General features: G+C 42.3%; 2 protein-coding genes across 7 annotated transcripts in view; both read left to right on the top strand.

Moving 5' to 3' along the window:
• LOC139582752 (SAM and SH3 domain-containing protein 1-like) overlaps nt 1-4,575 on the top strand; it is a 317,846-nt gene extending 313,271 nt beyond the window's left edge. For all 6 annotated transcript variants that reach the window (XM_071413046.1, XM_071413044.1, XM_071413049.1 and 3 more), the window contains one exon: nt 1,815-4,575. In XM_071413046.1, coding sequence (XP_071269147.1) covers nt 1,815-2,075 — 261 coding nt within the window. In that variant the 3' untranslated portion in view covers nt 2,076-4,575. The remainder of the gene's footprint in view (nt 1-1,814) is intronic.
• Nucleotides 4,576-6,783: 2,208 nt separating this feature from the next.
• Nucleotides 6,784-24,653, top strand: part of LOC139582751 (uronyl 2-sulfotransferase-like) — a 201,961-nt gene continuing 184,091 nt past the window's right edge. Inside the window, exon 1 of the mRNA XM_071413043.1 lies at nt 6,784-7,242. Coding sequence (XP_071269144.1) covers nt 7,014-7,242 — 229 coding nt within the window. The 5' untranslated portion in view covers nt 6,784-7,013. The remainder of the gene's footprint in view (nt 7,243-24,653) is intronic.

Genomic DNA, 24,653 nt, shown 5'->3' with positions numbered 1-24,653 from the left:
TTCAAATCAAAGTCAATTTGTCACATGCGCTGAATACAACACGTGTAGACCTTACAGTGAAATGCTTACTTACAAGCCCTTAACCAACAATGCAGTTTTAAGAAAATACCTACAAAAGTCGACCAGGGCAAAGTTAGCACCTGTTCTTTTCCTCTGATGATATATTTAATACATGTTTTACTGTAGTGGGCTAAAGCAGAGTGTTTCTTGGTAGTCTTAAACAAATATGGTCTTAGAAGACCCCTGTACCAAAGCAAATCACATTTTATTGGTCACATACACATATTTAGCAGATGTTATTGCGGGTGTAGCGAAATGCTTGTGTTCCTAGCTCCAACAGTGCAGTAGTATCCAATAATTCACAACAAAACACACAAATCTAAAAGTAAAATAACGGAATTAAGAAATATATAAATAATGTCGGAGTGGCATTGACTAGAATACAGTAGAATAGAGTATATACATATGAAATGAGTAAAACAGTATGTAAACATTATTAGATATAGAGATATAGAATTGAAATGTATTCAATTTTGAGTTTGCATCCCAATATTACACTTTATATACGGTACATTCGGGAAGTATTCAGACCCCTTCCCTTTTTCCACATTTTGTTACATTACAGTCTTATTCTAAAATGGATTAAATTTTAAAAACAATATACACACACAATACCCCATAATGACAAAGCGAAAACAGGTTTTTAGAAATTTTAGCAAATTGATTAAACATAAAAAACAGAAATGCATATGTATTCAGACCCTTTTGCTATGAGACTCCAAATTGAGCTCAGGTGCATCCTATTTCTATTGATCATCCTTGAGATGTTTCTTCAACTTGATTGGAGTCCACCTGTGGTAAATTAAATTAATCTGACATGATTTGGAAAGGCACACACCTGTCTGTATAAGGTCCTACAGTTGACAGTGCATGTCAGAGCAAAAGCCAGGCCATGAGGTCGGAAGAATTGTCCGTAGAGCTCCGAGACAGGATTGTGTTGCGGCACAGATCTGGGGAACGGTACCAACACATTTCTGCAGCATTGAAGGTCCCCAAGAACACAGTGGCCTCCATCATTCTTAAATGGAAGAAGTTTAGAACCACCAAGACTCTTCCTAGAGCTGGCCGCACAGCCAAACTGAGCAATCGGGTGAGAAGGGCCTTGGTCAGGGAAGTGACCAAGAACCCGATGGTCACTCTGACAGAGCTCCAGAGTTCCTCTGTGGAAATGGGAGAGTCTTCCAGAAGGACAACCATCTGTGCAGCACTCCACCAATCAGGCCCTTATGGTAGAGTGGCCAAACCGAAGCCACTCCTCAGTAAATGACAGCCGCTTGGAGTTTGCCAAAAAGCAACTAAAGGAATCTGACCATGAGAATCAAGACTCTCTATTTTTGTACATTTGCTAAAGATTCTAAAAGCCTGTTTTTGCCTTGTCATTATGGGGTATTGTGTGTAGATTTATGAGATGGAAAAACTGTTTAATCCGTATTAGAATAAGGCTGTAATTTGACAAAATGTGGAAAAAGTCAAGGGGTCTGAATACTTTCCCAATGCACTGTATATCACAGAAGACTGAAATATAATAAAACTGTTTGACATGGAAACACCAGATTTTCTGAGTGTGTTTTTATTTATTTATCAATTATGAAATTATAAAAAATATTAATAACATTCCACCCATGAGGCCACTAGAGGGCGATTTGATCATTTGACTGCAGGAAAGATTACTACGGTGTCATTGCTATGTTTTATGTATAAATCTTTTTTACTTTTTTACAAAATTCCTAAATGTTTTTCCCGGTATTCCTCAGATCCCGTTTGGAGGTTTGACAGAGATGTGCAGGAAGCCACTCTCCCCAGGTCACGTGAGCACCGTCTCTGATTGGCTCGTGTCCATCGGCCTACCCATGTACGCCACACCGATGGCAGCTGCAGGATATGACACGTTGGGACGTGTGTCCTCTCTCACAGAGAGCAGTGTGTGGGAAGCGGGAGTGCGGGACGAGAGGCACGTCCGTAGACTTGTGAGCGAGGCCCGATTGGTCAGCGCACACAGAGACGGACAGTCGTAACCGTGACAGTGGAGCCCATGCAGGTGTAACTGGGACAGTTGAACGGCTACGGCACAGTTGAGACTAAAGCACAGTTGCAAATAAATGCAGAACTGAATAACTGCGAAAGTGACCACAGCACAGCTTCCAGCACCTATTGAGACTTTTGACTGGACTACGGAGTGCGGGTGGTTTGCAGTTGCAGCCCAGCTAACGCTTGAGACTTATGAGCAGCAACCTGTTCTTATGCCCCCGTCTTTATCAATCTGTCTCTCTTTCTATTCCTTTCTTTCAGATGTTTACGGTGAGATTGTTCCGACTGCCGAGAACAGTTATCAGATGCCTTTAAAACTGACTGTTCCCTTCTGAAACATCCCCCCAGTCTTAAAATACTGAGAACTGCCTTTGAGGAAATTAGCACACTTTTCTTAGACTCTTTTTTAAAACTCTCCTTTTAAAGACTAAATTATGTTTTTTTTCTGTGTTTCAGAAGTGTTTGCTTTGTATCTCTTGTGCAAGAGAAAAGCACTAGAGAGTAGTAAGAGGATGTAGCTTGGCCAAAGCAATTTCTTTCAATGTGCAGATTTCACCTTTGTTGTTAATCCCATTGCTAAATGCTACAGTAGATTGGAGAACATGGTTTATTGCAGTTAACACAAAAAAATAACAAAACATGAAATAGGCAAACATTGCTGTTATATTAAGATTTAAATCCTTATTTTCTATCATGCTATAGTGTTTTTGTAATATACTGTACCATATATTTTAATTTCATGGTGTTTTTACAGTATGTGTTCAATACGTATTGTGTGTCTGCTTTGTGGAATGTCAAAGTCTGAATGTCAGTCATTGTAAGTATAAACAGTCAGACAGATCTCGACATGAGTTTATACAGTATTTCAGATTATATTGCAGATTTCAAAACATATCTTGGTTGCATGTAATCCTCCAATATGTAGGTCCTTACAACAAGACTATCTACACAGTACCGCTCTAATAATCTTCCATGGGAGATCAGCTTTTCTTTGCAGACAATATCGTCTCCATATATCTATCCAGGCTCATTTTAAGTTGCCTTACCATTATGTTAAAAAAACAATTAGATTAATACGTATTCATGTACTCAGCATTATAAATACAGTAGGCATTTCAACCCCCATCTTTGACTAAGGCTTGATTCCTCAAAGCATCACCGGGCCAAAATGTTTTGAATGTGCTTGTAATGACAGTGATTGTTAGTAGAAGACACACACACATGCACACACACGCTAGCAGCCACATAGCTCTGTCGGGGGTGTCCTTGCTGTTCTTGTTAAGCACAGATGTTGATCCACATGAAGTCTAATTTAAACACAGTGTTCAACAGCCATTCATAGACCAGCTCAGTACTGCAGACCACAGAGACAGACTGAGACATGATGTAGATGATCCACTCAGAAGGAGGGGCAAAGAGGAGGACTACAGCTGTTCCACAGAGACCCAGCTAACAGCTGGTTTATCATGTCTGTCTGAGCCTCTCTTGGAAGAACAAGAACAAGAACAAGAATAAGAAGAAGGGGAGTGTCTTAGAGAGAGACACAGTCAGGGAGTACAGATGAGAATGGGAATGTACTGAATCTCCATTCACTGACCAGCAGACCAGACCTGTGAGTCCCTAGCAGTGGATTCCTAGTCCAAGACCGGTGTGAGTGGATCCACCTATGTAATGTCATTCTAGTTATGTGAAGTACTTCATATTGCAATCAATATTCAAGTCTTATCCCTTGTCTCGGGTTTCAAAATACAAGTTTGCAGAGTGGTGTAACACAGGGGGGCTTTTGCAGTGGACACTCGATAGAAGTTTGATGCCTTTTCTCTTCAATCATAGTGGTGCTCCAGGTTAGCTAGGGAGACACTTGTAGGGGGAGTTTTTAAAGAAACAAAAATACCTAAAATTTAAGATGTAAAAAATACTGTCACTGTAAAATGCACTTTAGAAAGTAAATAAAAAAATGTTTAAGCAAAATTGGTAAAATGCTCTTTAAGTCTGTAAGCAGACATTTGTTTTCAGGTAATGTAAAGGGTTTGATTGAATGGGTTATACTGGTATTTAGTTATCTTAGTATAGTTCCCAATGCCAAGTCAATGTACAAATGTAATTAATAATAGTTCATGAATTAACCTGTTCCAATGACTTAACTTCCAATTTACTTTTGCAGTCTTACAGAAAACGTAATTACATATATGAAATGGTTAACAAGAGTTACACATTCTGTATATGTAATTGGTATTTAAATAACTTATTTTGGGGCTTTTCATATCAACTGTAATTATTAGCTGTACTATACAAATAGCAATACCTTCCTGCAAATTGCATTAGCCAGTGAAAAGCTACAGTGTTATTGTAAAATATAAGTGTACAAATGATTTAATTTGGTTTCAACTAGCTAATGATTGTCTATAAAGATTTTCTTGTGTATTGAAACAAAAAATGATGTCTAACTATTTGTCATTCTGAAATATAATAAAAACGCTATCGCCATGCTCTGTGTTTACACACACACACACACACACACACGACGCACAAACTCACCACTTCTGTCTGATGCGAGGTGTGGGCAGTGAGAGTTATTGGACTATTTGACTACTGTGGCTAACACCTAAAACCTGCACCACATGTTGTTCTGTGATTGCTGAATTTCTTATATTAATCTTCATTTTATGTGCGGATAATAAGTCTCAGTATACAATAACAGGCATTGCATTACCAGACTGGATTTGATTAAAACTCTCTGGATCCCAACACAGGATCAGTCTGCTGAATAAGAGCAGAGGCTGATTTCATTTCTCTGCGGTTTGGAGAGGGAAGAACAATCTGATTTACTTTTGACCCAAGGCTGCCTGGCATGGATGGCTGCCTGGCATGGATGTCTGCTTGGCGCAATGAGTTTATGCTTCTCCATAAGTGTGGGGGGCGAGGGTTACAGTGTTTTTGTGTGTGTGTGTTTGGGGTGGGGGGGTGTGGGGGCGGGGGTTACAGTGTTTGTGTGTGTGTTGGGGTGGGGTGGTGTGGGGGCGGGGGTGGGAGTGCAATCAGTGTCTGCCTGGCATAATTCATGAATCCCCTATCTAGCAGGTTTTCCCATGTAGCTCCCAACCAGGGGTTTGAAATAGAATGCATTCTGTTGTGTGTAGTTGTGCCTGGCTTGGAACGATACTGTTCCTGTCCCAAGCAAACAGGTTCCAGAACACATTTAACCCCCCCGTTTCCATAGCCATGGGAAGTAGGGGTGCTGAGGGTGTTAGGAGTGCTGAGGGATAAAAAAAAAAGTATAAGAAATTACAAAAAGTTTTCACCAGATTTGTAAACTAGGCCTTTATTACTCCTGTATGAGCGGAGACCCCCCCTCTTTTGACCCCCAACGCAAAACATCTTGCGGCCATGCCGTTTCCATTGGCCTTTCAAATTAGGGCCAAATTCTAACTGCCCACCAAGGCCAGCCCAACCCGGGTTGAATTTAAATGCCAATGAAAACAAGGTTTTATTCTTTATACACATAGAAATAGAATGAGATTCTAGATCTGTGTTTATACCCATGCTTTTTATGGCTTTGGTTAGAATGTTTCAAATAGAGACCAATGCTATGACTACAATACAGCTGCTATCACTAAAAGTGAGTTAGAGGACCAATATACAGTAAGTGTCTGTCTACGTCTGTCACCAGAATGTGAATGTTATTGTATAGGATACTGTCTCATTGTACTATCTCCATCTGGGTCCAGCTGTTATATGATTGCCACCAGAAGATTGTTGTATCTGGTCACGTGGTCGGAGAAAGCTGTGGTCAGTTAAAGGGAGAGATTTACGACAGGTTGTTGTGGCTTTACATTCCTCCTGTCTCCTTACTGCAGGCCTGAGGGGTAGAGGGAGTAGAGGGACACTAGAAAAGGAAAGTTTACACACTCACACCTACACTTGGACGGGTGAAGGTTGGAGGTCCACTCACTAGTTGTTTTGACTAAGTGGGCTTGCATCCCCTTAGGTAATTCAAATGTAGGCCTAATAAGTGCCTTACTCCTTATTTACCATAGCAAATGACCATCCTGACTGTGAGCATGGCTGAGGCAGTCCTTTCAGTCACCATCCACATGGAAAGAAACTGAGGCTGTATTGTAGCCCACATACCACCCACTTTCCTCACTTACATGATGTAGCCTATACTTGTACCTATACCATAGGTATAGCATTCTTTCATAGGCTGCCTTCCATACAACTTCATAATACACCAGTCTGTGTTGCCTGTTTGTGCCAACTACGTAGAATATACCTTAAAGCACAACAGGCTTTTTTAACCTTCAAACCCACACTAGTGCCTTGACTTTGATTTTCTTATGCCACTTAGCACCAATTTGTGGTTATACTTTTTGCATTTACAGTAATATTCCCCACCAAGAGCACCTTGGTTGTTTTGGAATAGGCTACCTGCTAGCACTCTTTCTACTTATTTTATGTAGAGTAGCCCATATGTCCTAACTCGTCTTAATATGTATTAATGTCATGTCCTAATTGCTAAGAATGAAACTCTGTAAGATGAAAAACCTGTCTTGACAGAATGACAGAAGGCCCACATGACCTATGTAGTCTGTTGCTGTACACGCGGTGACGCTGTTTTGCACCTAGACTCATAGAAAATATCTGCAGAATTTTTTTCTTCCACATTCAGTAATCTGACACCGCAGCTGGCTCAAAACATCTAAACCGAAGGAAGAACCCGCAACTTCATTGGCAGAAATAGTCGGAGAGAACAGACGAGAGAGACCGAACGGAGACGAAAACCGAGTGCGCAAATAACTCGTGGCGGCGGCGGGTGCCTGCGTTTCCTAATAGGTGTCCGTTTCAAATAATATCAAAGCAAGAAGTTTCACTTTCCACAGGCGGATGGGTGACTATCGCTCTCGGCGGCGCTTTGTGAGGAGGAGATGATGAAGAATTTCAGCAACAGTCCCCTTCACAATAACCAGGCTCCAAACCACATTAGAGATTGGAACAACAAAAAGTTCGGTTTTCTCTCGGCGGTTCTGTTGCGTTTTTCCCTGCGAGGTTATGGTTTTTGCATGGCTAGTCTATTCATCTTCTGTTTTGGGTCTCTGTTTTACCAGTTGAACGGAGGACCCCCCAACATTCTCCTGGACATCCGACAGTATCTCGGTAAGAACTTATTATTGAACGAATTTATCTTCTGGTGGTGGTGATCGCTTTTAAGTAGCCTAGAGTTTCGCAACATTACCAACGTGTACAATTAGTAGGCTACACGGCTCTTTGAGGACGTGTAACGGCAAGTTTACTGTTGCATACTGTTACCACCCCTCAATGCATTATCCTTTTCTTGTACTACCCGGTTCGGGGCCAATGGGTCCTCTTTGATGACTTTTTATTAATGACCCAGGGACAGCGCAAATTTAGAGATGGCAGGTTTACAATTTTGTATACATTTTTTAATTTCCAATGGTAAATCCATGTGATAATGTTTCTTCATATAACGCTGGATACATTGTGCCATAGATATTGTCACATACTCACATTGATTGATTCCAATTGTTGATTGAAGAGCCAGTTAATTTGTGTGAGCACACAAAGTAGTGTTATCTGGAGCCTAATGACAGTGCTTCTTTGGTTGAGCAGTTGAGGGATATATTATTGTAATCTAACCCCGACAACTGTAAAGATGAATACTATGTTACCTTGGTGTTTCTCGAAACGGGCAGATGCGCCCTGTGGACTGTCACATAGCGGCCCAGACGTGACACTTTGCTGAGTGACACATAACGCAAACAGGACGCAGCAGGTAAAAGTGAATTTATGCTTGATCTGAAAATGTGATCGGAAGCTTTGTATGGCGATTGTGACGGAATGGCGGAGCCTCCGGAGGCATGAAGGGGCCAAATCAAGCTTCATACCGCATCGCCGTGCATCTCTCAAATGTTGTAACAATGTGGAGGGCTCTGTATAGCTCCACATTGACATGATCGGTTGACGGTATGTGATTGGTCACAGTAAATGCTGTACAGCCACTTCCAACCCAGACAGACCATGAAGAGCCTTAACTCTGTATTCAGATACCCATAAAAAGTCAATGATTCAGTCACTCCCTATCTGCTTCATCAGTATTCAACCATCAGTCATTGCTTTCCAACAAAATTCGATGTCAAAAGACCATTGTGAAACATTGTGAAATCCTGTAACTTAATGTGCCCCATGGTCAGTGTTTCTCAAGTGTTAGATAAAAGTTGTCATCTTCTCATGGTCACCTGAGGCCTGTTCGTTCTCTGTACAGCACCAGCCTCAGGTCCTGAGGTGAATTCATATCAGCAGACCACACACCTGGAACCAGCACACCAGTTGCCAGGAAGTGTGTGTGTGTGGATTTGTTCTGTACTACAGTTGTGTTCTGTTCTTACAGGGAGATTGTGTTCTTTAGAATGTGATAAACTGGAAAATCTGGAAAATAACTAGAGTCACTCACCACACAGTCACTGATCCCCCACGAGTGAATGAGTGAGTGATTGAGTGAAGGGGAAAAAAACACACACACACACAGACACACACTGTAAAATGAAGGAAGGACTGTATGAGGATGAGAACTGACTGGTTCAGGATTTCTGCTGCCATCATGGCACATCGGTCAGAATGCAATAAGGAATTTATGCCTTTGTAACTTTCAAACTCATTATTAGTCACGATTAATTCAGGATTATCCGTAATCATGGTAGCATCCACATTAATGTAGAAGTGTTAAGAAACAATTATATTTTTATTTGCAATAAAAGTGACTCCAAAATTACTCAATAAATGATTTACCATTCATTTCTATTGGGCACAAAATAATTTGAAAGAACCAAAACAAACGGCAAATGCATCCAACAAGTTTGTACAGTCACAGGCTTGATGTAGTCATTGCGTGCTAGGAATATGGGACCAAATACTAAACACATATAAGTGAATTTGTCCCAATACTTTTGGTCCCCTAAAAAAGTGCTGTAATTTCTAAACGGCTCACCCGATATAGATGAAAATACCCTCCAGTTAAAACTCATAGTCATTGTATCATTATAAATCCAAAGTTCTGGACTTCAGAGCCAAAACAACAAAAAGTGCCACTGTTCCAAAACGTTTGGAGTTCACTGTAAGTAGTCCTACCTAGGGGCCTGTCAGACACTGGGGCTACTATAAGGGGCTTCCAGGAGTAGGGGAAGCATTATGTAATGGTGACATAACTACACCATATCATCACTACTGCATTGGGGGAATGAGTAACCACTTACTAGGGAATCTGTATCAATCCGTTCTAAATACTGCATATTACACTCTAGGACCCGCTGTCTCCTTCCCTCATACCTGCAGGTGGTGGAGATATATACATGAGGGGGAAAAGAAAAGGAGCGTAGGGAGGGACAGAGGGAGGTAGCATGGCCGAGATGGATGAAGAGAGCATGGGAACTAGTAGATTGTTTATGGAGCACTTTTGGATGGAACTGTAAGAGGTTCTTCTAGTGTTCTTTAAAGGTCCAATGCAGCCATTTTTATCTCAATATCAAATCATTTCTGGGTAACAATTAAGTACCTTACTGTGATTGTTTTCAATTAAAATGGTAAAAAAAGAAACAAAAATTGCTCTTTGCTAAGAAGCTATTTCTAAAGCAAGAATTTAGCTAGGACTGTCTGGGAGTGGCCTGAGTGGGGAAAACTGACAACTAGCTGTTATTGGCACTCTTTCTTATTGGTCTATTAACTAATTTACCGCCTGGTGTTGTCACCAGGCAGACCAAAACTCCATCCCACCAAAACAGTCTGAAATTTCAGGCAGATATTTTTCAAACAGCTCTTACACTAAAAGGGCAATATCATAATTTTCACAGTATTATTCCAACCTCATAGTGTGGAAATACTGTATATATAAAACACAGGCAAATCATGTTTTTGACTGCACCAGGCCTTTAAGGTCACATCTGTCACACTGGCAGAATCTCATAATATCTGTTTGCTTTTCTTGTTCTCTGTCCCTCTTCTTTCGTCTCTTTTCATCTCTCTTTCTCCCTCTCCTTCCTCACCGCTTCCTCCCGATCTGTCAGTGAGGGTGTGACAGATGTGATCAACAGAGCTAGGTGAGGTGAGGCACACTCCAAACACACAGAGGGGAAATCCAAAACCTCCCAGGCTAGTATATATTGAAAAAGTTGGGATTCTGTGGGAATAATGCGGTATTGTGTGGTTGTCCCTCAGTGTCCCAGAGTGATGGGCAGCCCAGGGCAGCCCAGCTGGCTTTCATGTGAGACAGGCGATCAGGAGGATTTATTTACCTTCAGCTGCCAGTGTTACTTTTGGCTGAGGAGAGTGAGTGTGTTTTTCTCTTTGATTTATGTAGAGGTAGGATTGTGTGTATTTGAGAGTGAGAGTGTCTGTATGTGTGTGTGGGGATGTGTGTCTCGCTCACTCACGCAGAGGTACTGTAGGAGGAACAGGCCCTGTTTTGCTTGGGCCGGTGGGGAGGTTGGTGTTTGAGGGTGTCACTCAACATATCACTGTGGTAACTTGAACTGCTCGGGCCCTCCGACTCAGATTTACTGCCCTTTCCTCTCCGTTCCTTCTCATTAACACACACACACACACACACACACACACACACACTGAGCAGGGCCCCAAAATTTAATTCAATTATTTCTGTGGGCCGTGCCAAGCAGCCACCATAGATCCGCTATCCAAAGGTGTGTGTGCGTGCGTGTTTGCGTGTGTGCGTGTGCGTGTGTTTTTGTATGTGTGTGTGTGTGTGCACGCGTGTTTGCGTGCATGTGTGTGTGTGTGTGTGTGTGCGTGCGTGTTTGCGTGTGTGTGTGTGTGTGTACGTGCGTGCGTGCGTGCGTGTTTGCGTGTGTGTGCGTGTGTGTTTGTGTGTGTGCGCGTGCGTGCGTGCGTGTGTGTGTGTGTGCGTGCATGCATGCGTGTGTGCGTGCGTGTGTGTGTGCGTGCGTGCGTGTTTGTGTGTGCGTGCGTGTGCGTGTGTATACATGTCGAGGGTAATTTGGAGCAGAAATTTTGTTCAGATTGAGATGTAATTTTTATGGATGGTTGTTTTGGTAATTTGCTGAAGAACTGTACAGTTCACTCAGTGAAAGAGAAATGCAGGCTCTAAAAGTGTAGCATTAGAGTAATCGGAAGCCTAGGCTACAGTGCTTCCACCCACCACTCATCTATCACACATAGAAACATCCTACCTGGCTCTTAGTTCAAATAGTACCTTTTTTTCTGAGTGTATAGTGAGACTATCTAGAACCTAAAAAGTTCCACATAGGGTTCTACATGGAACCCAAAAGGATTCTATCTGGAACCGAAAAGGGTTCTATGGGGACAGCCAAATAACCATTTTAGAACCATTTTTTTAAGAGTGTAGAGATGTTAATCTCAGCATCTGCTGATTGGACCAATTGTATTGATAGTCTTTGATATTCTCTGGCATCAGACCACCTGCCTGAGGAGCTGTGACTGGAATTAAAACAGAGAGAGGATAGAGGAGGATTCTTTTCTTTCTGTTTTCCTCCTCTTTCTATCCTTTGAATGACTGCTTTATAAACAGCCAAAATACATTGGATTCCAGGAATGTCCAGACAGTTGAAGATTCCAGTCTTACGGTGATGTGCTTTTAACGACCCGACCTACAGATCAGACGATGTTTGTGTGTTTGTACAGTGGGGAGAACAAGTATTTGATACACTGCCGATTTTGCAGGTTTTCCTACTTACAAAGCATGTACAGGTCTGTAATTTGTATCATAGGTACACTTCAACTGTGAGAGACGGAATCTAAAACAAAAATCCAGAAAATCACAGTGTATGATTTTTAAGTAATTAATTTGCATTTTATTGCATGACATAAGTATTTGATCACCTACCAACCAGTAAGAATTCCAGCTCTCACAGACCTGTTAGTTTTTCTTTAAGAAGTCCTCCTGTTCTCCACTCATTACCTGTATTAACTGCACCTGTTTGAACTCGTTACCTGTATAAAAGACACCTGTCCACACACTCAATCAAACAGACTCCAACCTCTCCACAATAGCCAAGACCAGAGAGCTGTGTAAGGACATCAGGGATAAAATTGTAGACCTGCACAAGGCTGGGATGGGCTACAGGACAATAGGCAAGCAGCTTGGTGAGAAGGCAACAACTGTTGGCGCAGATATTAGAAAATGGAAGAAGTTCAAGATGACGGTCAATCACCCTTGGTCTGGGGCTCCATGCAAGATCTCACCTCGTGGGGCATCAATGATCATGAGGAAGGTGAGGGATCAGCCCAGAACTACACGGCAGGATCTGGTCAATGACCTGAAGAGAGCTGGGACCACAGTCTCAAAGAAAACCATTAGTAACACACTACGCCGTCATGGATTAAAATCCTGCAGAGCACGCATGGTCCCCCTGCTCAAGCCAGCGCATGTCCAGGCCCGTCTGAAGTTTGTCAATGACCATCTGGATGATCCAGAGGAGGAATGGAAGAAGGTCATGTGGTCTGATGAGACAAAAATAGAGCTTTTTGGTCTAAACTCCACTCGCCGTGTTTGGAGGAAGAAGAAGGATGAGTACAACCCCAAGAACACCATCCCAACCGTGAAGCATGGAGGTGGAAACATCATTCTTTGGGGATGCTTTTCTGCAACGGGGACAGGACTACTGCACCGTATTGAGGGGAGGATGGATGGGGCCATGTATCGCGAGATCTTGGCCAACAACCTCTTTCCCTCAGTAAGAGCATTGAAGATGGGTCGTGGCTGGGTCTTCCAGCATGTCAACGACCTGAAACACACAGCCAGAGCAACTAAGGAGTGGCTTCGTAAGAAGCATCTCAAGGTCCTGGAGTGGCCTAGCCAGTCTCCAGACCTGAACCCAATAGAAAATCTTTGGAGGGAGCTAAAAGTCCGTATTGCCCAGCGACAGCCCCGAAACCTGAAGGATCTGGAGAAGGTCTGTATGGAGGAGTGGGCCAAAATCAATGCTGCAGTGTGTGCAAACCTGGTCAAGAACTACAGGAAACGTATGATCTCTGTAATTGCAAACAAAGGTTTCTGTACCAAATATTAAGTTCTGCTTTTCTGATGTATCAAATACTTATGTCATGCAATAAAATGCAAATTAATTACTTAAAAATAATACAATGTGATTTTCTGGATTTTTGTTTTAGATTCCGTCTCTCACAGTTGAAGTGTACCTATGATAAAAATTACAGACCTCTACATGCTTTGTAAGTAGGAAAACCTGCAAAATCAGCAGTGTATCAAATACTTGTTCTCCCCACTGTATGTGTGCATGCGTGTGACATGTGTGGTGTGTGTGTGTGCTTACGTACATGCGTGCACATGCCTGAGTGTTTTTCTATGTGTGTGCGTATATATAAATATATATACCCAGAAATAGGTGTGTGTGTGTGTGTGTGTGTGTGTGTGTGTGTGTGTGTGTGTGTGTGTGTGTGTGTGTGTGTGTGTGTGTGTGTGTGTGTGTGTGTGTGTGTGTGTGTGTGTGTGTGTGTACCATAGCCCAGGGACCATATAGTCCAGTTACAGTGAAGCAGTGTGTATGTGTATTATAATTTGCCTCCATTAATCATAAGAGCTGGGTGAGTTTACACTGTCAGAGTCTCACAAACTGTCTCAATGAGCAGTGCTCTGCTCAAAAGCTCTCTGTTACCCCTATATACCCTTACAGACCCTGGGTCCAGACGAATAAGCAGTGTTGACCGGAACATACAGATGGGTCTCCTTCTCCCTGACCCAGGCCTCTCAGAGCCACCAGAACAAGTCATCAAGGGCAGAGGAGCCCTCTCTCTCTCCCCTTCCCTCCCTCTCCCCCTCCCTCACTCAGTCTGCCCATAACAGGACAGGAAGAGAGTGACATTTTTAGGTGATTTCATATGAAATCAAGAATCTATAGTTTGGCTGCCAACCAATTAGGATTAACACCTGCTAATATGACCAGCAATCCCACTCAACTGAGATGTGAACACCAGTAAAAACAGAGAGAAGGGAGAGAAAAAAGAGAGTGAAGAACACACACACACATACATACACACACACATAAACACATACACACATACACACACACACACACACACACGACCGTCACACTGCTGATTAGACTGATGTAACACAGTTTGACTTTCTTACACAGTGTGTGTGTTGTCGGCTACCCGCAACTCATTCTGACATTAAGTACACCAGGTCTCCTACGCACATAGTAATGCAACCACATAAACTTTATAATACACATATAGGCAAGACAAACAAACACACGTGTAACACTAACGAAGTTGTAGCCGATTTACGCCACTTGGATTAAAGAGGTGAGGGAGTGTGTAGGTGAGTCTAGGCGGATTAAGGGCACTATACCTAGAACACTACATTCACGTCTTTACAGTTCCATACTTACTTAAAAACCACCGTCACCGTTCCCGTCTTCCCACGGTACGCCGACCTCGGCGTGGCAAAGGGGATCCCCTGAATGAACAAACGCTGCCTGCCTGATACACTGTGTTGACTTAATGAACAACTAGCCACACCTGGGACTGTCAGACCACAAGGGAGCGTTCACAATACATTCAACGGTTCTACCCCGTTACATCTGCGCTAATAGACATTGGCCCAATCGTTCCATATGCCCACTTTCAGCATTGGGGGCAAACACACATGATCACTGTCAGAGACACACACACAAGCACACATTAGACAGACACAAGCAAGGAGCCTTGATGAGCCAGCCTGTCACTTAAGTGTGATTTTTGGCACTGACTTGGCCCTCTGCTCCACTCACACACCAGCAGGCCCATTCCACACTTCCTGTCTAAGGATATTAAAAACAACAGTCAGATTTTACTCATTCATATGTTATTCCCACAGACTGACAGATTTAGTGTTGGAGCCTCTTTAACTAGGGGAAGGGGTGCCATCCCATTGGATCAGTACCCAGGTGTCACACAGGTGTGAGGTTTCCATAGAAACGGAATGGCATGGAGGTCATTGGTTGGTTGAGTTGTTACTCACAACCTGAGAATGCATAGTTCCAGGTTTCCAGTTGTGGACCAGTCTGGATTCTGTGTGAGGGTTGCCAGATAATGAGATTGTTAAAAAAAAAAAAAACTTTCAAGAGATCCAACCCAGCACCAGGAGGCAGTGCCTTTTCACATCGGCTTGTTCTGTACATGTACAGTATATACGTGATACACAGCTGTGAATGTACAGCCAGGTCAGTTAAGATTTACATTAAAATTGCATGTTTATGGGGTGGTGGATGGGTGTAATCCCATGTCTCTAGATCAGAAGGTTGTGTGTTCAATACCCAGTCATGGGCACTTATTTTTATTTTTTATTTTATTTTAACTCTATCCCAAACCTTTACAGTTAACTTAACCATTTGGAATGAGTGCCTAAACTTCACCCTTAACTTCTACATTTGATGTTTGGAGAAATGGAACGATACAGAACAGCAAGAGCAACAGAAACACTTACAAAATTGATGTTTGGAGCAACTTCAAAATTTGACTTTTGGAGAACGTGGATGAACGTTTAATTCTGCAGTGAGACTGTGAGAGCTTGTTGGAAAGTAAGCCGTTATGGTCTGGTATGGCGTCCCGGCAAAATAAAACGGGTGGTATACGTTCCAATTTGCGCTGTGGTTTCGTCGAGAACACTTACATTTTGCCAAGGCCAAGATGGGTGACCGAGACGCATGCGGACAACAGCTGAGGCATCAATTCAGGTGACAAGTGGAGGCCTAATGACAATCGCAGATTGCAGATTGTCATTACAATACACGTTGTGGTGTTTTGTAACTGATGTCTCTTTCCAGTCATCAAATTGTGCTGTTTTGATGCAGGAATTATTTTGGAAGTGGACGAACGTGGACATGTAGTTTACAGGAAGGAGCGAATTTAGAGAGAGATTGTTTGACAATCAGATGGAAACATCATTACTGGTTGTGCTTATGCCACATTAAAAAGTAAAACATGTTAAAAGTTATATGACTAATCTTTACTAGGCTATCAGGCCCACAGACATCATATGAAATGAAGAGGGATTACATGTAATTCTATGATTACACCTAGACCTTAAAACACTTTGGAGTCTCATACTGGTAAGAAATGAAATCTACTTTCACCCCTGGTGATTTATAAAGAAAAAGTAGTGTAGGGATTTGGCTCCTGTTGTGTACAGTTCAGAGATATGGCATTACATATTGATTATGCCATTAGAGATTAGATTGACTTGAATCCAAGGTTGTGTGTCAATATTTTAAAGTGGCTTCCTGTACCTGTCTCTTTTCTTCCATATTTATCTACACCAACCTTGCAGGTGAAACCAAGCCAAGCGCTAGCTTCTTCTATATTGTTTTCACCCACTGTGTGCAGTCTATAGAGGAAGGAGGCAGGATTACAGTATTGAGAGACAACCCAAGTGTATGTGCATCATCTCACCCACTCTCCTCCTAGCTGACACACTGACATCATACAGCACCCTGCCCAAATAGAAGCTTGTTTTAACTACAGTCTGTGGTAACTTCTCCTGCTTGAGAAAACAACAAGCGTCCTTCCCTACTGTGTTGGGCTGTGCTCTGTTTGTTTACCTGTTTTTTTAACCCACATGCTCCCTCGTTAACTGAGTTTAGGGGTCAATAAAGAGCGAATGTGTTTCACATGACCGGCATGCCTGCCAGAGAGACAGCCAGGTGTCAGGGTGATGCTCCCTCACCAAGTCGGTTTCTTTTTGTTGCCTAATGGTTAAAATGGTCATACCATGGATCATTTAGTTATCAGATTTTTTATTTTAGGACCCCTGTAGGTATGTAAAAAAAGATATAAAAAAATGATTCGATAACATATTGAATTTGGCCTTCACTACTATAGCCCATAGAGTCACATTGAATAACACATTCATAATGGCAAAACAGACAGTAAAAAAAAATATCATAAGGAATAATGTTTTGACGTGTCTGTCCTATATCTAAGAGATATAAGAAAGCTCAGGAAATGTATAAATCTTTTGAGACACATATCTATCCCCTTTTTTTTGTTGGCACAAAATTGCTTCCATACTTCCATTCATTTTTTAAATGGGTACCCGGTTGCCTTCAGGCGTAGAGTAAAACGGAGAGGGTTCTTCTTGAGTGTCTCCCCTTTCCTTAGTTTGTAGCCCAAATGGTTCGGACGCTACAGACGTTTTCGTGAGAAGACCGGTTTCGAGATGTCTCCTTGTCTGACAAACAGAGCTTTAGTTCTGCCACTTTCCACCAGAGATGCGGATGTTTTATGTTATTATGTTAATAAGATTAACAGTGCAAAGTGCATAAGAGAACTTAAAAAAGCAAGTTTTAACTCACTATTGAGCCTCTATTTATCTTGAAGGAGACCATTTCTGAACAGCAGAGGTGGGAAGGGAGAGAGCAGGGGGAGGGTAGAAACCGAGAGACTCAGAGAGCAAAATAGAGACAGCGGAAAAAAACTACAGAGCCCCATATCTTTCACATTTTCTAAAGCTCTCCGTTACAATCATTAGCGATCACATAAACAAGGTCTGAATGTGAATCACCTGGGAATAGAAATCACTTCCTGAAGTTTCCAGCAGCCTCCAAAATGACACACTATTCCCTCTAATCCTGAAATAGTTTACAACCAGAGCCGTGCAGGAGTCATGTTAGCTACATAGGGCTCTGAATAAAAGATGGTGGATGATGTAGGGAATAGGGTGCTCTACTCTCCTGATGGTTCCTGAGTGGGGACAGACACACAGAACATTGTAGGCATGGGGATGGTCAAAATGACCACCTAATAGCTACAATGCTACAATATACAACAAAAACTCTGAAAACACAAAGAAAGGGACCAGAAGTATGGCCATAGTGACCGTTGTGAAGGTTAAGTTCAATGCTACAGTACCTCACAACAACATTTAACAATAAAGTGAACTTTACTAACAAACTTTGACAAACACAATGCTTTACAACTTTTTATAAACACGTATGAGCCCTTATAATGCCTTATTATGATAAATACAGTATAATATGTGATGTGCCTAGGCAGCATTCATCCAACAGTCTCTGCAGCTGGTATTTAGCCAGGACATGCTTATGATACGTTTTACAATTCTTTATGACTGCATCATAATGCATTATGTCTGTTGGCTTAAAGTAAAGTGTTACCTTTGCTAGCGATGTGGTGAGGACCAGGGTTTGATCTAGTAGTGTGTGCAATATAGAATGACAGTGAAGAAACACAGCTGAATAACTCACACCACATCCATTTGTAACCCTGTAACAGACGCACACACGCACACACACGCATGCACACACACAGTATTAACAGGAACTTGTCAACTCATTCTCAGACTGTATCTCCAGCGCCGTAGTTCCCAACTCCCCTACCAGAGGAGCTCCACTCTTCTCTTCCGGGAGACTCAGTCGTAGGTCAGACCTCAAAGTCTGTCTGCCCTCCTCTCCCGTCTCCCCACGCGAAGGTGTGTCTGGCTGGGCAGAGCAGCAGATCAGCCCCCGGAGCTGGCGGAGCTGGCGTCTAAAGGAGCGTCTGAAGATGTAGTAGATAAAAGGGTTGTAGGCCGTGGAGCCCTTAGCGAATAGGAGACCAGCAGGGCCAGACTGGCCTTCCCCTGGAACATATACTGGACCAAAAGCTGAGCACCACGTACGGAGACCAAGCCACGATGAACCCTGAGCTGATCAACACCGCCATCTGGGTAGGAGAGGAGAGGGGGAGGAGAGGAGAGAAGGAAGAGAGGAGAGGGGAAGGAGAGGAGGAAAGGAGAGGAGGAGGAGAGGGGAAGGAGAGGAGAGGGGAAGGAGAGGAGATGGGAAGGAGAGGAGGAGGAGAGGGGAAGGAGAGGATGAGAGGAGAGGGGAAGGAGGAGAGGGGAAGGAGAGGAGGAGGAGAGGGGAAGGAGAGGATGAGAGGAGAGGGGAAGGAGAGGAGGAGAGGAGAGGGGAAGGAGAGAAGGAAGAGGGCAGGAGGAGAGGGGAAGGAGAGGAAGAGGGCAGGAGGAGAGGGGAAGGAGAGGAAGAGGAGAGGAGGAGGAAGAGGACAGGAGGAGAGGGGAAGGAGAGGAGGAGGAGAGACATTTGTCTGTCAAAAACATACGACTAAACAGGGACTAAAGCGTTTCTTAATGATTAAGGCAGGTTTGAGGGTTTGAGGAGTGTAAGCTGATCCTAGGTCTGTGCCTGAGAGCAACTTTTACGAGGAAGGAAAGTGAAGACAAAGAGAAGAGAACTAGAGTGATTATGACAGGGATTCCATGGTTCACATTGATCATCTTCCACATTTTTCACCAGGTGCCTGAGCTCACTGCTTTAGTTCTGTGTGCTATTGGGTTTGCCTTCTTCCCTTGTTCATAATCATCAAAGTGAAATGCTGTGCAGCATGTTGTGCTGTGCCTCAACCGCATGATTAGATAATTGGCATAATTTGCAGACCCAATTAAGGTTACTAATGATCTCTCTGGGGACGGCATGGACCACTGCAATAACAATATAATACCATTGTAATAACTCTGTTATAACACACTGGGCCATGATCATCCATTACTGCCTTGTGTTTTCAGTGTTAGGAAGGGAAACGCTTCAGACTGTTATTGCTGTGTAGGTTTTGATGAACAATGACGGACAGAACTCATGAAACTATGTGTGGAATTGTGTGACTGAATTGGTAGCCTGGCTACAGCTTGTACTGTAGGCCTCTTTTAAAAAGGCAACTGTTTTCAAATTTGACAGTGAATGAATACATAAACTCTGTTTTAGAGTGTCTCTCTTCAGCCAAGGTACAGTATGTCGGCAAAGTTTTCTTTGGGGTGATGAGAGTATTAAATGTGGTATTTCTCTACTGCCAGATTCAAAACTCTCAACTCTTTCCAATTGTCAAAAACAGGCCACAAAATACTCTGCTTCCTCCACACATGTAGAAGCAGGACAATATTCAGAACAGTCAGAACTAACGCCATGAAAAGATTTGTTTTTGAGGGTGATTCATTCTAAAAACGACCCCACAGCACCCTCAAGAAATGCTCTGGGCCTCTCTCGTTCTGGAATCAACAGAACGCCAGTGCATAAAACAATCATAGCATGTTTTTATGAAGTAACAATTAGGTGGGATACACTTGTCTGCAAAACCATTAAATATTGAGCCTGTTTTAGTGTTTCTTTTTTCTCTCTCATTAAAATACTCTTTGTAGAGTCAGTGGTGAGGCCCAGATGGAGGTGTGGGTACTGGATAGAGTTTTGACCCAGACTGTGTGCTGTTGTCTGGGGTTGCCAGGGCACTGATGACGGCTGGTTGTGGTGGCTTTAATGGTAGTGGTGGTGGGTTAGAGAGTGGGTGGTGACGGGCCTGCGGTTACAGGGTGGGACCTGGCTGGCTGTGCCATCATCAGTCATAGCCTTAAGGAAACAGTCAGGGGTCTCCTGCTATGCTGAAAGGCCTTGGCTGGCTTTATAGAAGAGGCTGTTGACGTGATCTTCGAACATTCAATATGGAATTTTATCCCATGATTTTGACATATTGGAACGTAACAAGTTATTTTGTTTTTAAATCAATCAAATTCTAATCTTATTTATCCCTGTGTAGTAACTAACTGAACCTATTTGTGATGTTTGGTTTGTTGACTTTGGCTGGCGTTTAAACGCGTCACATTCCTCTGTTTATAGCCATGAAACACCCACAACATGTTGAGTTGTTGTATCTCTCCTTAGGCTGCCACAGAGCCCAGGCCTGTCATCAAACACATGACCATGTCGCAAGCATTCGTCATCGTAGCCAATCACTGGTGCCCATTTGATTTAAACTTAAACATTGGTTTTCTGGATTCTTCTCTTTGGGTAGGGTATATGAGGGGGCATCTAACTAGGCTATTTCTTAACAGTCTCCAGTCCTCAGAAACATCCTAATTGCTATTTAAATGTCTTGTTAATTGAGAGCATCACCGCTGTACCTTGTTCTATGGGCTCTGCCTATCTTTATGCCCTGGCACAATAACCACAAACCCATCTGCTACACTCATTTAATGCCCATGAAAATAATATAGAGGTCTAAAATAGAACCTTAAATTTGCAGTAGGGCAGATAGAATAGCGATGCCCAGCCCATGTTGTTTAACCACTAGTTGCTAGTTTGGGAAAATATAACGCTCTGCACTTTTAAGTTTTATTTAGCCTACCCAATCTCCTCTCTGGTTCTCGCTGTGCGAGGAAAGCCAACCAATTAGTTTTCCTGTATTATATGGGCACCAGCTTGGAGAATTGTCCTGTCCAAATATTGGTATTCATTCATTTGTAAAGAAGCGGTCATGGCAGAGAAAACAACTGCCAGGCTAATCCATTCCCTTGTTTTTTTTATCCTTTCCCTCTGATATTTTATTTGTTCCTCCTTCTCCTTTTGCAGGTTACCATGATGGTCCCACTTGGCCGATAACATATTGCAGCCTAAATGTCATTCCATTTAGTGAATAACCTGCTTCAAATGGTAATCACTGACCATTCAATAGCTTATTTCCAGTTTCAGTGTTTTCATATGCCTCCAAGTCATACGGGCAAATAATAGTAAAGGGCGTGTAAAACCCCTCAAGGTGAAAATATGGTGTAATGATGCGCTCAACAATAGGCATGAATTCCGTCTGGCTCTGCTTCATGACGTTAGCTGTTCTATGTTTATATTTAGTACTTTAGCTACCTACGCTAGCCTGGCAATTAGCTAAATTCCAAGTTAATGTAATGTCATCGCAACAGCAAATATTTATCCGTTTCAGTTATAAGCATAGAGACGCTTTAAACCATCCACAGTACCAGTCAAAAGTTTGGACACAACTACTCATTCAAGGGTTTTTCTTTATTTTTGCAAATTTCTACATAGTAGAATAATAGGGAAGACATTACAACTATTAAATAACACATATGGAAAACAAATCAAAATATATTTTAGATTTTAGATTCTTCAAAGTAGCCACCCTTTGCCTTGATGACAGCTTTGCACACTCTTGGCATTCTCTCAACCAGCTTCACCTGGAATGCTTTTCCAACAGTCTTGAAGGAGTTCTCACATATGCTGAGCACTTGTTGGTTGCTTTTACTTCACTCTGCGGTCCAACTCATCCCAAATTATCTCAATTGGGTTGAGGTCGGATGATTGTGGAGGCCAGGTCATCTGATGAGGTACTCCATCACTCTCCTTCTTGGTCAAATAGCCCTTACACAGCCTGGAGGTGTTGGGTCATTGTCCTGTTGAAAAACAAATGATAGTCCCACTAAGCGCAAACCAGATGGGATGGTGTATCGCTGCAGAATGCTGTGGTAGCCATGCTGGTTAAGTGTTCCTTGAATTCTAAATGAATCACAGACAGTGTCACTAGCAAAGTACCCCCACACCATCACACCTCCTCCTCCATGCTTCACGGTGGGAACCACACATGCGGAGATCATCCGTTCACCTACTCTGCGTCTCACAAAGACACGGCAGTTGGAACCAAAAATCTCCAATTTGTACTCATCAGACCAAAGAACTGATTTACACCTGTCTAATGTCCATTGCTCGTGTTTCTTGGCCCAAGCAAGTCTCTTCTTCTAATTAGTGTCCTTTTGTAGTCATTTCTTTGCAGCAATTTGACCATGAAGGCCTGATTCACGCAGTCACCTCTGAACGTGTTGATGTTGAGATGTGTCTGTTACTTGAACTCTGTGAAGCATTTATTTGGGTTGCAATCTGAGGTGCAGTTAACTCTAATGAACTTATCCTCTGCAGCAGAGGTATCTCTGGATCTTCCTTTCCTGGCGGACCTCATGAGAGCCAGTTTCATCATAGCGCCTGATGGTTTTTGCAACTGCACTTGAAGTTCTTGAAATGTTCCGGATTGAGTTAACTTCATGTCTTAAAGTAATGATGGACTGTCGTTTCTCTTTGCTTATTTGAGCTGTTCTTGCCATAATACTTATTTATTTATTTATTTATTCTTAATACTGCATTGTTGGTTAAGGCCATGTTAGTAAGCATTTCACTGTAAAGTCTACACCTGTTGTATTCGGCGCATATGACAAATACAATTTGATTTGATTTGACATGGACTTGGTATTTTAACACATATGGCTATCTTCTGTATACCACACCTACCTTGTTACAATGCAACTGATTGGCTCAAACTCATTAAGAAGGAAAGAAATTCCACAAATGTACTTTTAACAAGGCACACTTGTTAATTGAATTGCATTCCAGGTGACTACGTCATAAAGCTGGTTGAGAGAATGCCAAGACTGTGCAAAGCTGTCATCAAGGCAAAGGGTTGTTACTTTGAAGAATCTCAAATATAAAATATATTTTTATTTGTTTAACAGTTTTTTGGTTACTACATAATTCCATATGTGTTATTTCATAGTTTTTATGTCTTCACTATTATTCTACAATGTAGAAAATAGGAAAAAAAAAAAAAAAAAAAAAGCCCTGGAATGAGTAGGTGTGTCCAAACTTTTGACTGGTACTGTATTTGTACGTGGTTGGCTACATCACACAAGATGTTCACCTCTCTAGCGCAGGGATTAGAGTGCATAATTGCACCTGTTAACACCGAAGCCTCTTGTAAATTATACACAATACATTTGCATGCCTTTCCTTTCTAGCTCCGATGAGGCACAAGCACAATTGTAAACAACTTGTCTGCACCATGCTTTACTGGACACATGGCCCTGACTGTAACGGTTGATTTCCTCCTCTTCGTCTGAAGAGGAGGTGTAGCAGGGATCGGACCAAAACGCAGAGTGGTAGGTGTCCATGTCTTATTATAAAAAACTGAACACTACACAAGACAAAATAACAAAGAGAATCTAACCGAACAACAGTCCCGTGTGGCACAAACACTGACACGGAAGACAAACACCCACAAACCAACAGTGAAAACAGGCAACCTAAATATGGTTCCCAATCAGAGACAATGCAAAACACCTGCCTCTGATTGAGAACCATATTAGGTCAAAATACAAACCTAAACATAGAAACACATAACATAGACTGCCCACCCCAACTCACGCCCTGACCATACTAACTAAAGACAAAACAAAGGAAAATAAAGGTCAGAACGTGACACTGACTTTATGCACAGATTTTTACCCTGGGTCACAAGATGAGAGGTGAGCAAGATGAACAATTGTTCATGTTGTCCAAGCATGAATCCGAGTTGGCACAAAGTGTAGCCTACTTGGTTTGCATCGTAAACATGAATCATTCAGTTCCCACTGTGCACAGACGTCAATTCAACGTCTATTCCACGTTGGTTCAAAGTAATTTAATTGAAATGACATGGAAACAATGTTGATTCAACCAGTGTGAGCCCAGTGGTTTATGACTACTAGTGAGGCTTTTCAGACTATTGAAATGACTTAGCCCAATTGTGGGGGTTGTACGCTTGTAATTTATTATCTGCCCTTCTGATTTGGAGGCATATGAAAACACTGAAACTGGAAGTAAGCTAATGAATGGTCAGTGATCATCACCATTTGAAGCAGATAATTAACTAAATAGAATTACATTTAGGGTGCAATATAA

This window comes from Salvelinus alpinus, chromosome 8 (genome assembly GCF_045679555.1).
Source record: "Salvelinus alpinus chromosome 8, SLU_Salpinus.1, whole genome shotgun sequence".
NCBI lineage: Eukaryota > Metazoa > Chordata > Actinopteri > Salmoniformes > Salmonidae > Salvelinus > Salvelinus alpinus.
The sequence above is the reverse complement of the archived record's forward strand: the minus strand, read 5'-3'. Positions and strand labels throughout refer to the sequence as shown.